The sequence below is a fragment of the Mustela putorius genome, unplaced genomic scaffold (genome assembly GCF_011764305.1).
Source record: "Mustela putorius furo isolate JIRA1106 unplaced genomic scaffold, ASM1176430v1.1 tig00000487_pilon_pilon_pilon, whole genome shotgun sequence".
Taxonomy (NCBI): domain Eukaryota; kingdom Metazoa; phylum Chordata; class Mammalia; order Carnivora; family Mustelidae; genus Mustela; species Mustela putorius.
The window spans coordinates 6,211,200-6,226,923 of NW_025421399.1; the positions used below are offsets into that span (position 1 = coordinate 6,211,200).

The 15,724-nt window shown below is 43.6% G+C and overlaps 1 protein-coding gene across 2 annotated transcripts in view; it reads left to right on the forward strand.

Moving 5' to 3' along the window:
- The first annotated feature begins 2,080 nt into the window (after positions 1–2,080).
- MAP3K3 (mitogen-activated protein kinase kinase kinase 3) overlaps positions 2,081–15,724 on the forward strand; it is a 62,204-nt gene continuing 48,560 nt past the window's right edge. The window contains exons 1-3 of one of the 2 annotated variants that reach the window (XM_045080887.1): positions 2,081–2,597; positions 11,879–12,000; positions 13,626–13,718. In XM_045080887.1, coding sequence (XP_044936822.1) covers positions 2,594–2,597; positions 11,879–12,000; positions 13,626–13,718 — 219 coding nt within the window. In that variant the 5' untranslated portion in view covers positions 2,081–2,593. The remainder of the gene's footprint in view (positions 2,598–11,878; positions 12,001–13,625; positions 13,719–15,724) is intronic. The other variant, XM_045080888.1, reaches the window with a different exon arrangement.

Sequence of the window (15,724 nt, forward strand, 5' to 3'; positions counted from 1 at the left end):
AGATTGAGACCTCCAGCCCTGGCTTGTTACACACATTCTCACCAGAGTGATACCCCATGGAGGGGAAAAATGATTAAGGGGTAAAAAAAATAAAATCTTAGATAATACAGTGGTATGTGGCCTTCAAAGCTCAACCCTACTTGACCAAATCTTATTCCTTAGCCTTTAATTTCTCTCATTAGAATTTACATTTAATTAAGTAATTCAGAATGTTCTCCTGGGTGGGGGGCAAGGGGAGGTGATAATGAAAAAGCAGTTGAGGAACACTGGCCTGGTACAAGAACATGACCTTTGGGTGGCAGGTAGACCTGGTATGAATCCTGGCTTTATCACTTGGACATGGTCCTTAACTTGTTTGAGCTTCCATTTCCTCATTTAAATGCCAATAGTATTACTTACCTCAGTTATTGAAAAGATTAAATAAGATGATGGGCCTGGCATATAATAAACAACTAATAATTATTATTTTTTTTCCTTTTTACTCTTTTTAAAAGATTTTATTTATTTATTTGTCAGAGAGACATTGCGAGAGAGGGAACACAAGCAGGGGGAGAGGGGAAGGGGAAAAGTGGGCTTCCGCACAGAGTGGGGAGCCTGATGTGGGTCTTGATTCCAGGACCCTGAGCCAAAGGCAGAGGCTTAAGGACTGAGCCACCCAGGCTCGCCTTTCCCTTTCACTTTCTCCCCTTCCCAGAAAAGAGATTTTTATAGTTAAGAACTACAATAAACTGGATAGGGATCTAATCAAGTGGGAGAAAGACCGACTTAAAGGCTTGCTGGAAAGAAAAAAGAAAACAGGATAAGGGGCCTGATTAAATATTGGGGGGAGGAGGGAGAGAGTGTAAAGAAAGAGGGGAGTCCAAAGTAATTCTTGAGAGATTTGACACCCAAGGCAAAGCCACCACTAAAGATTCTTACTTGCCGGTTGAAAATGGCATCAGAGGAAGATTATTCTGGCGTCTGACTTGTACCACAGCGGAACAGTAAGAGAGGAAGGGAGCCCATATTAATTGTGATGAATTTGGCATCTGAAGACCTGGGTGTATAAAATACTGAACAATGAGGGTTGGGGAAATTAATTACGGTCATTCTCTATTTTGAAATATCATGCAGCCCCTACAATTGTTTTGGAACAGTATTTCAGTGGCACGGGAAAACACATAATAAAATGTAAGCACACTACAAAACAATATGAAGCCATTTTTGTCTAACGTTGTATATCTTGGTAGGAAAGAGATTAAGTTATCCCCGGGGTGGATTTTTTTTTTTTTTCGGTTTTAATTCGAATAGCTTGTATTGCTTTCATAACCAAAGGAAAAAAAAAAAGCTTTTATCCGAAAGAACGTCTCTGACCTCGCCACTTACTGGTGTCGGCCCTGGCCAGCAGCGGAACTCCCAGACTTCTGAGGACCCACATTCCAGTACTACCCCAGCCCCTCGGAGGGTGTGGTCCCGGAGGCAGGAGACCCAGGAAAAGGCGGGCAGTGGCGAGGCCGCCCCTGCCTCCCGGCAAGCGCAGCGTCCGGACCGGAGGACTTGTCAGGGGATCGGACGGCAGAGATGGCCACACGCCGGGAAGCGTTCAGAGCCAGAACCCTCCCCGCTTTCTCTGCGCCCGGTGCGGGAACAAGAAGGGGCAGAACGCCGGCCTCAGGGGCCGCCCGGGCCTCGGAGAACAGGGAGGGCGGGAGGCTAGCGGCCCCTCCAGCCGCTTTCCCAAACTCCAGCCCCAAAGTAGCCGGGGGCGGGGGGGGGGAACACCGCCAGCCCGCGCGCCCGCCGAGCCATCAGTGACCGACGGGAGGTGGGAATGTGGGCGGAGCCTCTCGCGCGAGCTGTGATTGGAGCAACCAACACCTCCCGGGGAGAGAGGGCGGGCGAGACGGTCAGGGATGAGTAGAGGCGGATGCTCAGAGCCCTCTGCGTGATTGGCTAGCAGAGAGTGAACCGGGTGCTGTTTCGATGATTGGCAGGCAGTAGACAGCCCTCGGAAAAGGCCTTGGCTTCGCCCATTGGCAACCTACGAGAGTAGGCGGGATTGGTTCATCGTGTGGTGCTGATGATTAGCTGGCGACTGAGAGTTAGGGTGTTGGGGAGAGAGCGGAGTTGGGGGGCGACTGGGGCAGCGACTTCCTCCCTGTTATTGGCTGGTGAAGTGAGTGGGGGTGGTATGAAGGTCCAGCGACTGCCTGGGATTGGCGGGCGCTGCGGTGAGTGACAGGCAAGGGGGCGAGCTGCGCGACCAGCGGTTTGTTTTTCGGAGCGTTCCTGAGGTGGAGAACGGTGGCCGGACGGAGCGACTGCGGGACTGAGAGACTGGCGGGCGGGCGGGCCGAGCGGCGCCGCCGAGGCCGGGCTGGGCCGAGCCGAGGAGCGCCGGGGATGTAGCGGGCCACCCTGCCCATGCCACAGCGCCCGGCCGCGGGCGGAGCCGGAGCCGGAGCCTGGGGAGGCGGCGGGGGGCCCGAGCGCAGCCCGCGCCCCCCGCGCGGAGCCAGGCCCGCTGCCGTCCCCGCCGCCCGGGCCCCCGGCATGCAGCTCCGGCTGCGGAGGTGACACTCGGGCCCGAGCCGCCGCCGCCGCCATCGCCACCATGGGTGAGTGTCGCCACCGCCCCGGCCTGTGCCCGCGCTGCTTCGCCTCGCCCCGCCCCGGGCTGAGGGGAGGAGGACCCTGGGCCGCCGCCTGACAGGCATGGACAGCCCGCAAGGCCCGGGCTGAGGACCGCCGGCGCCCGCCCGCCGCGGTCGCAGCTCGGCGGCCGGGGCGGGGGTTCGGTTTCCCCCCGGGCCGCCGGGGCGGTCCTGGCCGGCGGAGCCCACTGGGCAGCCTTCTTCCGGGCCGCGCGGCGGGCGCATCCCGAGGAGGCGGTGGCTGGATCGAGGGCCCGTGCTTGGCGGGGCAGCCCACTCCGGCCCGAGCGAGCCGGACCGCGAGCCCGAGGGCGGGGGAGCGGGAGCTCAGTGTGGGGCCCGGGCTGGAGGCTGGTGCAGGCCCAGCTGCTGTTGTGTCTTTTCCTTGATTTGCTTTTTTTTCCTGCCTGTGTCATTTCCTTCCCTTTGCTCACACAGGCCGGCCAGCGAGAGTTCCCGGGGCTTGCTCTCCAGCCCTGTGCGCGCCCCAGCGCAGGGGGGAGGGCGTGCGGGGAGATAGGCTGGGAGGTGATTAAAACGGCAATCACTGTTATCAACAGCGCGGTTGAGAAATGCGAGCCGCACGCAGATTGCTGGAGGTTAGGAATTGGTCGGGGACTGCCAGTTATAATTCACATACTACTTTTTTGAAAAATCCCGATGCAGTGTTTTACATCCATTATTTTTATTTAGCGGTATCGCTGAAATTATGTAACTTTTAAAAGAAGCGTTCGCTGCACAAAAGATTCTGTGAAATCATTTCCTTTTCATCAATACTTGCAATCTCAGTTGTGAAGATGTAATCTAAGAAACGCTTTTAATGTCTTCTACACGCGGCATTTGAGCCGAATTATATTTTGGTGTCCTTTTTGGTAATTTAGCAAATGATTAGTGGACTAGGTTAAGAAGTAAATAACATTTTAGATGTACTTTGCTTCTCTTGTTGGATCGGTTATTGTGATACTGTTGTCCACAATCACAAGTTTTGCAAAGTATTTGGTATTGTTCTAAACAACCAAGGAGTAAACTTCAGTGAGAGGATCTTTTGCAAAGGCAGTCATTGTATCTGTGAAGTGCCATGCACGTGAAGAGGGAATGTTAATATTTGCTTTGCCCTATAGCAAGGTCAAGTCATTTTCGTAGGTTAAGTGTATGCTGTGTATGCTGTGTCACATTGAGCAGATACTGTTTTGCTGCCTGTCTCTACACTGTGCCTTTGAATGAATTGCCTTGTTCTATTCCACACTTCCCCTGTACAGTAAAGGATGGGTTTGTTCATTTGCTGGGTTTACTGTTTCCTTCCCATGCTTTGCTTCAAAAGCGCTTGCTCTTCTGGAATAAAGTCTTGTGTGACAGCAAGCAGAAAAAGGAACCCATTAAGGCTTGATATTTAAATACATAATTCAACAAATACTTACCAAACATTTACTATAAATGGGGTACGTGATTCTTCTTGTCCTCCCCAAGCTTCAAACATTTAGCTCGTGTTTTGGAATTTGATGATTGAACTCAATCCTTGAGTTGGTTTGTGAACCAGTGTTTGTGATACTTTTTTGTCTCCTGAGGGAGGTCTTAAGTCCCAAAAGGGAGTATGTAATACTTGAGGATGGGCAGACTCCCACTCCCCACTTTCTTGACTGCTAAATTAGTAAAAGTGCCCAGATTTATTGATTACATTTGCATGTCCAACATGAAAATCGATGTCAGCCTGTTTTCACATTTCTGGGCATTTTTAAGAACTATTTTTAAGTGTATGAGTTTATGGAGAGACAGTGATGCGGAGGAAAGGAACTATATAGGTAGTGGCCAGAACCACAAAGAAAAAAGGACCAGGAACTCTGCTTTTCATTTGTCCCCATGTCTGTTTTACATAAAGCAACTGAGGCAGTGAGAGGGGAACTAACTTGCCTGGGCTGCCATGTATTAGGCAAGCTGGTTTAAGAGCCACTGCCCAGCTTTCTCCAGCAGGTTCCTCTCATACCATTCTCTCTCTCTTTTTTTTTTTTTGTAGATGACCTTGATATGCAATTAGAGCTAATACTGAGTTCCTCCAGAGCCTGGATCTTTAATTTACTATATAAAAGGTTCAGCAAGGATATGTATACACACACACACACACACACACACACACACACACAGAGTGTCTCTTAAATACTGACTTCCAGTATTTAAGAATTTTCATCAGATGAAAATTTAGATCCCCAAATTAGTTTGCTTTAGTTGCTGTGGTTCTAAATGTATTATGATACAGCAAGAGGTTGATAAGAGAGGCATACAGACTTATTAATATTTTCATGATACTTGTTAAACTTCAGCTTAGTGAGGAAAAGACCAAAACTAACTGCAGTCTCTGCCCTGCAGGTTCTTTGGTTAACAGTCATATTTTCCTGAGCTGTTCAAAGCCCCAGACTCAAGCTTGTTTGACAACTTGGGTTGGTAATAAAAACAGGTTAGATTTTGTATTGGCTGTTAGCCTCAGTAAATGCCCAGTGGGAACTACAATTATCCCTGTAGTACATTTAAACTTGTAAATAATAGGAAATATGGAGATAGGCTTTTTTTTCTTTTCTTTTTGCTTTGATACTATGTTGTTATTTTAAAAATTTGGAATTGACTGCTCATTTTTCTTGGTCACACTAGAATTCTCTCCCAGTTTTAGTAATTGTAGTGGCAAATGCTGTTAATAACACTTGAGACTAATTCACTTGTGTGTATTTGGACTTTTTATAAATGCAATCTGAAACAGTGGGAAATGTTACTGAAAAACATGTAACAACTTGGAAATGTTGCGGGAAACTATAGTGAACTGAGTACAGGATTAAGGATGGGTTGGTTCTGCTTTGATAGCTTGGTTGGAAGTCAGAATCATTGTGATTTACAGACAACTTGGGTCTCTAAGGTTCCAGGGCTGTTATTAGCTCTCAGTAAGACCATTGTCAGTTCAGCTTGTCTAGAATCTGACAACCTGACAATCTATACTCTGACCAACAACTGTTTTAATTGAAATTTGATGAGTCAACATGGCTGTGTGTCGACTAGATTTCTGATATTTTTTAAATGACAGTTGGATTTCATTTTTTAAAAAGAATTTATTTATTTGAGAGAAAGCAGGAGTGGGGTGAGGGAATGGGGTAGAGGGAAAGGGAGAGATAGACTCCCCAGTGAGCAGGGAGTCACACAGGGCTTAGTCCCAGGACCCTGCGATCATGACCTGAGTCAAAGGCAGACGTTTAACCTACTGAGCCACCCAGGTGCCCCTAACAGTTGGATTTTAAAACTAAATTTTAGGCATTTATAAAAAAGTTAAGTATCCAACCGGGGAATACACAAAGGATAAGAAGCAGTTTTCTTGGTTCTGTCTATATAAGCTATTCCTTTAATCTTTATTCATTTATTTATTGGCTCTTATGTGTTGGGAGCAGTACTAAACCCTATATCTGTATTTATCCTGCCTTAACAAGTTACCTTAAGAAGGTAAGTTGAACCTGAAACATGTAAACAAGTGAGTACAAGGGGTATTGTAGATACTTTGTCCAAACCGTGTAAAGATGCCTGGGAGCGAGAGATCAATTCTATAGTTTTGGGATCGACCTACATAATTTTATAGTTTCCAGACCTTTAGGTTAATTTCATTAAACATTAAAATAAAATATAGTGGTGATATGTTGATTCTTATGAGGAAGCAACAGCTTACTTTGTAATATGTATTTTTAAATTTTGGGGGTGCCTAGGTGGCTCAGTCAGTTAAGTGTCTGCCTTTGGCTCAGGTCATGATCTTGGGGGCCTGGGATCAAATCCCATGTCAGGCGTCCTGCTAAGTGCGAACATTGCTTCTCCCTCTCCCTCTGCCTTTCCCCAGCTTGTCCTCAGTGACTCTCTCACTCTTGCTCCCTTTCTCTCTCAAATAAATAAAGAAAAACTTTAAAAATAAAAAAAATTTTTAGCGGTTAGTTTCTTTGGAAGGGCTGTTATATCCCAGAAACAGAAAAATAAACACCAGAATTTGACTTTGAGATCTAGCAAAGGTTCAGCCATGTCTGTGAAGGAAAAAAGTTTCTTGTGAATTCAGGCTCAGGCCTTTTTGTTTGTGCTTACTATAAGATAATGTTTGCCACTATAAAATAATGTTTGCCCAGGTTCTGACAAGGTGAAGGCAGTGGGAATATGTGAAATGTTATGAAGATCAAGATAGTAAAATCTGGGGGTGCGTGGGTGGCTCAGTTGGTTAAGTGTCTGCCCTCAGCTTAGGTCATGATTCCAGGGACCTGGGATCAAGCCCATGCGGGGTTCCCTGCTCAGTGGAGAGTACGCTTCTCTCTCTCCCTCTGTCTTCCTCCCTCTGTCATCCTCTCTCTCTGTCTGCCAAATAAATAAAATCTTTAAAGAGAGGGGGAGAAAAAAAGGGGGGGCGCCTGGGTGGCTCAGTGGGTTAAGCCTCTGCCTTCGGCTCAGGTCATGGTCTCAGAGTCCTGGGATCGAGTTCCCCATCGGGCTCTCTGCTCTGCAGGGAGCCTGCTTCCTGCTCCTTCAGCCTGCCTGTCTGCCGGCTTGTGATCTCTGTCTGTCAAATAAGTAAATAAAATCTTTAAAGAAAAAAAAGAAAGGGGGGGAGAAGGTAATAAAATCTGACTCAGGGACACTGAAAACAGCATCTCCTGGGTGAGCAGCGTGATCGGACAGTCTGGCACTGCTGAGTAGAGCGCTGGCCACGTGAAGAAATAACGTTAGTTAAAGTGAAAACAACAATTAAAACATTATTTTTGAGATTTATATATATGGAAAGGGGAGAGTGTCTGACATAGTACACAGATATCATAAGGACAACAATGTTTACTGAAGGACAATGTGTTACTAGAAATTTTTCTGTGTTTTTAGCTAAGGGAATTCGTAAGTGGGAGTGCCTTAAGACCCTACTTTTAGATGGAAGTAATAGTTCACTCTGCAAGATTGACTTCGTGCTGGAGGTAAGGAGAAAGAACGTGTTGCCTGGCAACCCCCAGACCATAGGTCAGTGTATCCAGAGAAGAAAAAGTCTATGCTGCTGGATTTTTATGGATAGCAGTCTGCTTAAAACTGCTTGAGAGTTTCCACTTTTTAAGCCTGAACTCTAATCCTTTTTTCATAGATACCTTCTTTTCTCTTTTCTATGAATACTCCTCTCTGTAGTCATAGCCTCTTAACCTCTAGAACAAACTTCTTCCTCTCTGCCTCTTCCTGGTAGCGTTTAAGTGTGTCAAACCACCTCCATCCTCAGGAAATCTTTTCAAGGTTATAGCACACTAACTATTACCCCAGCTTCAAGTTGCTCATGTGTAAAGTTCAGAAATGAATTGTTGATTTCTACTACTTCCAGTTTCCTTTTAATCTCCAGCTTCTTGATTCCCTTTAAAATTTTGTTTCTGCATCTGCCGCTCTATTGGACCTGCCTGACCTATGCCTGCCACTGTCCTTCTTTGGTCCTGACTGCTCTGGTGTCACTCTCATTGTTTTTTTGGGTTTTTTTGTTTGTTTGTTTTTTTCCCACTCCTCTTAAAGGTTTCTTTGCCAGCATACTTTCTTCCTACTCTATTCGATAAGGATTAGTACTCATTGAGGATCAGTCCCTGACCCGCTTTTCTTCCCCTCAGTCCCCTCACTTGCTTTTAGGTTCTTTCTCGTCTTCAGTTCATTTTTTAAGCTCTCCTGTGTAGCTGGAACAGCTTGCTTTATTGAAAAAATCCTTATTCTGCTAATAATTATGTAAAATCATCTATAAAACCTCTTGCTACTCATTGTAAAAATTTTTTTTACATGTGCGTGTTTATGTAGTCTGGTCTGTATATTGTCTAAGTCCATCGCTTTATTTGTGTAAGCTTGTATTTGGGTCTCATTCATTCTTTTACCCCTAGAGTTTGAACATCTTGAAACTATCTAATGTATAAGAGCTTGGAACTATCTAATGTATAATAAATATAGGTACTCAGTAAATGGCTGTTGTTAATGACTAATAAATATCCAGGAAAAATTAAGCATTAGGGTTAAATAGTGTCCAGTCTTTTTCCACTGACCTTTTTCCCATTGACGATAAATAGCCAGCATTTTTTTAGCATTACTAAGTGTTAGTTAGGTACCATGAGGAATAATTTGTAAGTTCTTTTTCCTTTAGCTCTTACAGCAGCTCTGTGAGATGATACTTTTATTATCTCCATTTTACAGATGAGGAAACTGAGGCTTAAAGGGAATCAGTGATCTGTTGAAAGCCTCCTTAAACCCAGGTCTTTCTGACTTCAAAGTGCATGTAAATGATTGCTGTACTCTAAGAAAGCTGCTATTTGTTTTTAAAAGTTTTGTTTATTTGGTTTTGTTTTTGAGGAATATCATACTAGAGTGCTGATAATTCAGTTAAAAATCTCAATCCAGGAAGAAATGCCTAAAAGAGCCACTTGATTTACTTCCTGTCTTTATCCACATCCTCAGTTTGAAGTATCCATTTAAGAAGCTGTCTGCCTTTAGCAGTGTTTTCGGCTTTGACAAAAATCAGATCCTATATTCCTGTGTCCATTTTGTCAGTTATCCTGGGTTTTAAGAGTGCCAAACCATTCCTCTAGTGTGTTCTCAGCCCTGGAACTACCAAACAAGTTTATCCATGAAGTAATGCCAGGAATTGGTTAGCTTCCCGGAAACTAAATTTGTCAACCTGATAAACCAGCTCTTATAATAGAATCATCTTATACAGAATTAGAAATGATTCTGTAGTTCTACTTGTTGTGGATTTGACTTGAAAAGCTTGTGTATTGTGCATCTCTGAAATTACCAATTCTCAGGGTGGTTCCCTTGATACTGAAAACTCCATGTATTTTTCTGTTTGGAATATCACTGGATGTGCCTCAGAAAACACCTACCTAGTCATAATTCTCTTTATAGTGATGATCCCAATTTACTGCTACAGTTGGCCCCAAAATTGTACACACATATATTAAATAGTATATAAACTAGCTTAATATGTAAGCCTATACATATTATATATATAAGCCAGTCTTCGAGCTTAGATGTTATGCTCTAATTTTTAAATCTTGGTTGGGAGGTTAAAAAACAAAACAAAATATCATACAAGTTTCCTTTCTTTAAGGAGCTTATAGGGAGGGCGCCTGGGTGGCTCAGTGGGTTGGGCCTCTGCCTTCGGCTTAGGTCGTGATTCCAGGGTCCTGGGATCGAGTCCTGCATCGGGTCTCTACTCAGCGGGGAGCCTGTTTCCCTCTCTATCTCTCTGCCTGCCTCTCTGTCTACTTGTGATCTCTGTCTGTCAAATAAACAAATAAAATCTTAAAAAAAAAAAAGGAGCTTATAGGGAAACTGCTAGAAAATATAAAACAATTGATAGGACTTTTGTGTGTTTGTTTCTTTGTTTGTTTTCCACTGTGACTGTTTTATCTTGGGATGTATATGTTTAAATTTTGACATGTTTTTCTGTAGATACCTACTTCCTTTACATTCACTATCCCATTTATACATCAACTTTCATATACACTTTGCTACATAATTTGAAATGGAATTGGATGGAAAGCTACTCTAGTGGTATTTTTCTCTGAACATTTTAAGTCTAATTTTACTTTTATGAGCAGGCAAAAACCTTCACATGGGTGCCTTTCTCCTTCCTTTCCTGAACCTCCTCAGAGGACATGTTGGCACTTAAGCACATCTGATCTAGAAAGAGGGAAGAGGCAAATAGCACAGTTTTACTTCCTACACTAAATGTTCTTTTCACAGGGTGTTAGAACATTTTCAAGGCACAACGACGAAAGACAAAAAATAGGTACTCTCTGGGTGGAGTCTCTTGTACTTACTTCTAAGGTGTGCTCCAGGTCCCCAAGTGACTCACTTGTCACCAAAACGTGTAACAACTCATCTTTCATATTCTTTTCCAGATCAACAGATTTATTTTCAACTCCCAAATGCTCTCCTCAAGGACCTGGGAGAATTTTGCAAAACATGGAATTGGGCTGGTTTGGGTTCTGGGTTTTTTGTCCAGTCGTCTTCGGTGCGTGAGAATTCTAGTAGTCGGGATGCCTGGGTGGCTCAGTTGGTTGGACGACTGCCTTTGGCTCGGGTCATGATCCCGGAGTCCCGGGATCGAGTCCCACATCAGGCTCCCAGCTCCATGGGGAGTCTGCTTCGCTCTCTGACCTTCTCCTCGCTCATGCTCTCTCTCACTGTCTCTCTTTCAAATAAATAAATAAATAAAATCTTAAAAAAAAAAAAAGAATTCTAGTAGTCTATGCTAGTTCAAGAAAAGGGGATTAAAAGTAATACCAGTAAGGCAGAGACAATGCATTGCTTGGTCAGTTAGGGAAGAAAAACAATAGAGCTGCCTTTTGGCTTCCCTATGGGAAGCAGAAGGCCTATAAACTTGTAAAGAGTTGGGAGGGAGCATTCAAAGAGTAGGCTTGTAAAACAACTTCTGTTCAAAGCAGAGGTCCTTGTTTGGTACCTTTGAGAATGTGCTCTTCTACATGGGATGCTCTAAGAATAAGTCTGTGTGTGACTCTGACCCATAATCAGCTCTCTGAGAATTCATCTTTTCACTCGCGACCTTACTACACTGTGCTATGTTGTTGTTCGCTCCAACTTTTTATCTGTTTTTCCTGGTTGAGTTTCTCTGGCACTGGAAGAATTGCCCTGTTTGAGCACCTCCCTTGCCACCAGTGAACTGGTAAATATTGCTGCCAGAAATCTTATTGGAGATTTGTTAAGAATCCATTAAAATTTAAGTGCCCATAGTCTGACCTCATTTAGCTATTCTTCAGACATCAGATGCATGCGATTATAGTTACAGGGTCTGTCATTTTACCTGGGCAGAACTCCCTATTAGTCATATAATTTTTTTCTTTTTTTTTTAAAAGATTTTATTTATTTATTAGTTATTTGATAAGGATCACAAGTAGACAGAGAAGCAGGCAGAGAGAGAGGAGGAAGCAGTCTCCCTGCTAAGCAGAGAGCCCAATGTGGGACTCTATCCCAGGACCTTGGGATCATGACCTGAGCCGAAGGCAGAGGCTTTAACCCACTGAGCCACCCAGGTGCTCAGTGATATAATTTTTGATAGTAATTTGCTGGCCTGTATTTTTAAGTTTTTATTTAAATTCCAGTTAGTTAATATACAGCGTAATATTAGTTTCACGTGTACAATTTAGTGATTCAACACTTAACTATTAAAGTATCTTAACCCTATTAAAGTATCTTAACCCATGTGCTCTCTTTCGTTACAGATGAACAGGAGGCATTGAACTCAATCATGAAGGATCTGGTGGCCCTCCAGATGAGCCGACGTCCCCGGGTGCCTGGATATGAGACCATGAAGAACAAAGACACAGGTCACCCAAATAGGCAGGTGTGTGTGTGGCCATGGCAAGACCAACTAAATTGCTGGGAAGGGAAATATTTGAGAAGCCAAGGATGCTCTACTACTAGGCTTGAGTGCTATTGGCCTCTTTCTTTCACAGTCTGTTAAATAGTAAGTGATATAACCCAGTCAGGTGTGGGTCATGATCTGGAGTCCCAAAGCCTTGTGTATCTGACCTTGTGCCTACTGTTCATTTGTAGAGAACAAGAGTAATTCCTTCATTTATAGAGACAGGATTCATATAACTGTTCCTTTACTGATGATTTGGCAAATGTTTAATCCAGATTCATAATCTCTAACTCAGAAGGTTTTTAACTACCTTACAGTATAGGCTTAGGAAAAAGTAATTAATTTTACTATTAGCTTATCTAAAATATAATTTAGAAGGAAAATTTATTTAATAAAATGTCATACAATATATTCTAAAGGAAACAATAATATCTGTTGTTTTTCAGTTGTTTCCCCTCATAGTAACTCAGGTAGTTGAGGGTGCCTATTTTATTGACAGTTGTGTGCTTCTTTAGGAAAACAGTTCCTATTTTTATTAACACTTAAACTCATGCACTGTTGAGAACCACCTTCTGGCCTCCAATGTCCTTTATAAACTCCCTGATACCTGGGTTCTTTGGCCTGCAGAGAAGAGTGAATGACGGAGAGCTTTCCTCCCTAATGGGTATCTAGTGCTGTATTGTATGGCTATATTTGGTGTGTTTGATGAAAATTTGTCCTTGCCATTTTCCCTTGCGTGTCTCTTCATTATCAGCTAACCTCTTTCCTGATTTGCACCTTATTTACCAATTGTTCTGAAGAATCCTTGGTTCCTAGAGAAAAAGTAAGGCCCTAAAACTTACTGTCTAAGGTCTGCTAGATATAGCCTCTCAGAGTATTTCCTGCCTTTAGGAAAACTAGGGACCCTGAGTCCTTTTGTTTCATGATATAACAGAAGGATTAGTTTAGAAAGCTGCTTTCATTTTTATGGCTACCTTACAGAACTGGGGGAACAACAGAATAGGGCCCATTCTTTTGCTATTTTCATACATTATTCTGTCTTATTGTGTGGGTTCTGCGTTGTGGTAACTCTCTTCTATTCAAAGCTGCTTTTGGAAGGAGCATTTTACCAGAAGTGAGTCCCCTCCCCCAGGCTTGAGCCTAATGACCTCACTTTCCTTCCTGTCTTCCTATGGTGGAGTGTGCTGCTCCAGTCAGCTGATCTTTCTCCAAATGGGGCTGTTAGCGTGGATATCAGTTAGGTGAAAAGGGGAAGCTTTCTTGAGTTGGAAGACCCAAAGGAACCAGGCTGGGAAGAGGAGGGTAGCGTGGTGGTCCCTGATCTATTCCTTGAAGGGAGATTACCTTTTAGAGATCCTTCTGATTAAAACCTAAAACCTGTTGTAAGAAAAGTCCTGATCTTGTCCTGTGCCTGCCGCTGTGTTACTAAAGTCAAGTCCGTGGTTATGAAGGGAGAAGGCTGTAAAAAAGGATTGCCTATTGGTTAAGAAGTAATCTTAAGAGGTAGTGGGTCTGAGTACCTAAAATTTACTTGAATATCATCAGTTTTTTTTCTGTTGCATGGAGGATACAGATTATTAACCTCAGTCTGTTTGTTTTTAAAGAAAAAACACAACAGCAGCAGCTCAGCCCTTCTGAAGAGCCCCACACTAACAACAAGCTCATGTGCAGGGGCCGGTGAGGAAAAGAAATTTTTGGTAAGGAACCAAATTACTCATAAAGCTAAAATGTGCTTTCAGATCTGATCCAAGTACAGGAAGAGTGTGGAGTTCATTTCCTAGGCAAGTCATTTTCGTGGATTTGTAGGGAGCACTGGTTACTCATTACCTATGTTCTGTGCTTTTAGTCACCATGTCACAGAACAGTATTGTTCATAAGCAGCATCTGTCAGTGCTGTTCAGTATACTCTGTGTGAGTATACTGATAGAAGGGTTCTGTATCTGTGCTGTCCAGTGTAGTAGCCACTAGCCACACGTAGCTATTGAGCCACTGAGGCAGTGAATTTTAGATTTTATTTAATTTTAATTAAAATAGGCATATGTGGCTAGTGGCTACTGGCTTGGACAGCACAACTTTATAATATTATATAAGGGACTCTCGGCTTGCTGGGCAAGAAAATAAGAGCATGCTTGAGGTGTTTAGCAATTCATTGGGATGTTCATTCCTCCACAAACATCATGTGTTTCTGCACATTGTGATAAGTTCACAATGGGAAGCCTAGCTAAGATTCTATTCCAGGAGGCAGGGGGGTCTGGGGGAAACATGGAGCTGTGGAACTAGTATGGCTGTTTAGAAATGGAAGCTCAAAGTTTATGCTAATATTGGATAAAAGACAATGACAATGTCAAGATTACTTTTTCCCTTAATAAAGTCAAGGTTGTAGAATGGTGTCTCCTGGGAACTGTAGCAGATGTTCAGCTTCTGACCAGGAGGGGTATTCTTCAGCAAAATCCAAAAGCGGAAACTTGTTGAAAAAGTCTCAGTGAATACATTTCTAAGAAGGAGGGGGTGAAATGGGGGTAGGGGGAACCTTGGAGGGAGATGTGTTTACAGCTTAGTGTAATGAAAAGAACCTGGCCCAAGAGTCTGGTGATGTTAATAATCTGTTAACCTGGGACTTGACATTTTATAGACCGAATCCGTATTTATTAATATTATTGTTTTTGTTTCTTTGGGCTTAGGATAGGATTAAACCATTTTCTCCATTACCAGTTCTTCTGCCCGAGGTCTATACTTGGGAGAGAGGAATGAAAGACTAAAACCTAATTTAAATGTCTAAGAGATGCCAAATTAGCTAGGAGATGTTAAATAGGACTAAAGATTCTAATTGCAGAGTTCCAGCTGAAAGTAACTAAGTGTTTTGGCCAGCAGGAAAAGTTGCCTATTCAGGCAGGTGATGGCGCCAGCACAGGCAAAGAGTGCTTACTTCAGCGTGAGAAGGGCAGTGTTGGCTGCAGGGCAGAGCTGAGATTGCCATTGCCTCATGGAGCTCAAGCTGGACACAGGAAAGGAAAGCCAGAAGAGCTGTGGGTTCATTGACAGAAATATTGGGGGTTGGGAGCTGAGGCCTGGAAGAACTGGAAAATAGATATTAGGTTAGGACCTAATATCTCTGCTTGGTAGGACTTCAGACATCCTCTTCCTTAAGTGAATAAAATAGGTAACTAATTGAAGAAGAGAATGCATTTCGCAACAACTAAGCATTCTGAGTAGCTATGGAAGTACATGGGCAGTGAGGTGCTTAGCTATGAACTGTTTGCTAGGAGGCAGGATCTGTGCTTTCTTCTTCCTCCTGTACATTAGATCCCTGGAAGCCTACATCCTGATTAAAGCTGGCTGAACATTCTTAAATGTGTGGCCCATCCCAGGTGGCCTGGGCCATGTGGACAGTTTTGCAGACCTCGATGAGCAGCATCCCTTTCCTGGTCTTAACTCAGTGCTGTATCAGCAGGTGCAGTATCTCTGTGAAGCTGATGGCTTAGTGGAGTGAAAAGAGCACTGGCTTGGAAGTCATTGTTACTGATCCATTAACTTAGGATTTTATAGTGTACATAGTGCTTTCAACAACAACAGTTAACGATAGTAACAACAACCATAGTACATGTATAATACTTTAGAGTTTGCAAAGTGCTTACACAAAGTTGTTGAGTAGAGCTAGGATGCAAACTCAGGAGTCATATCTTCTGACTCCTGGTCACAGTAA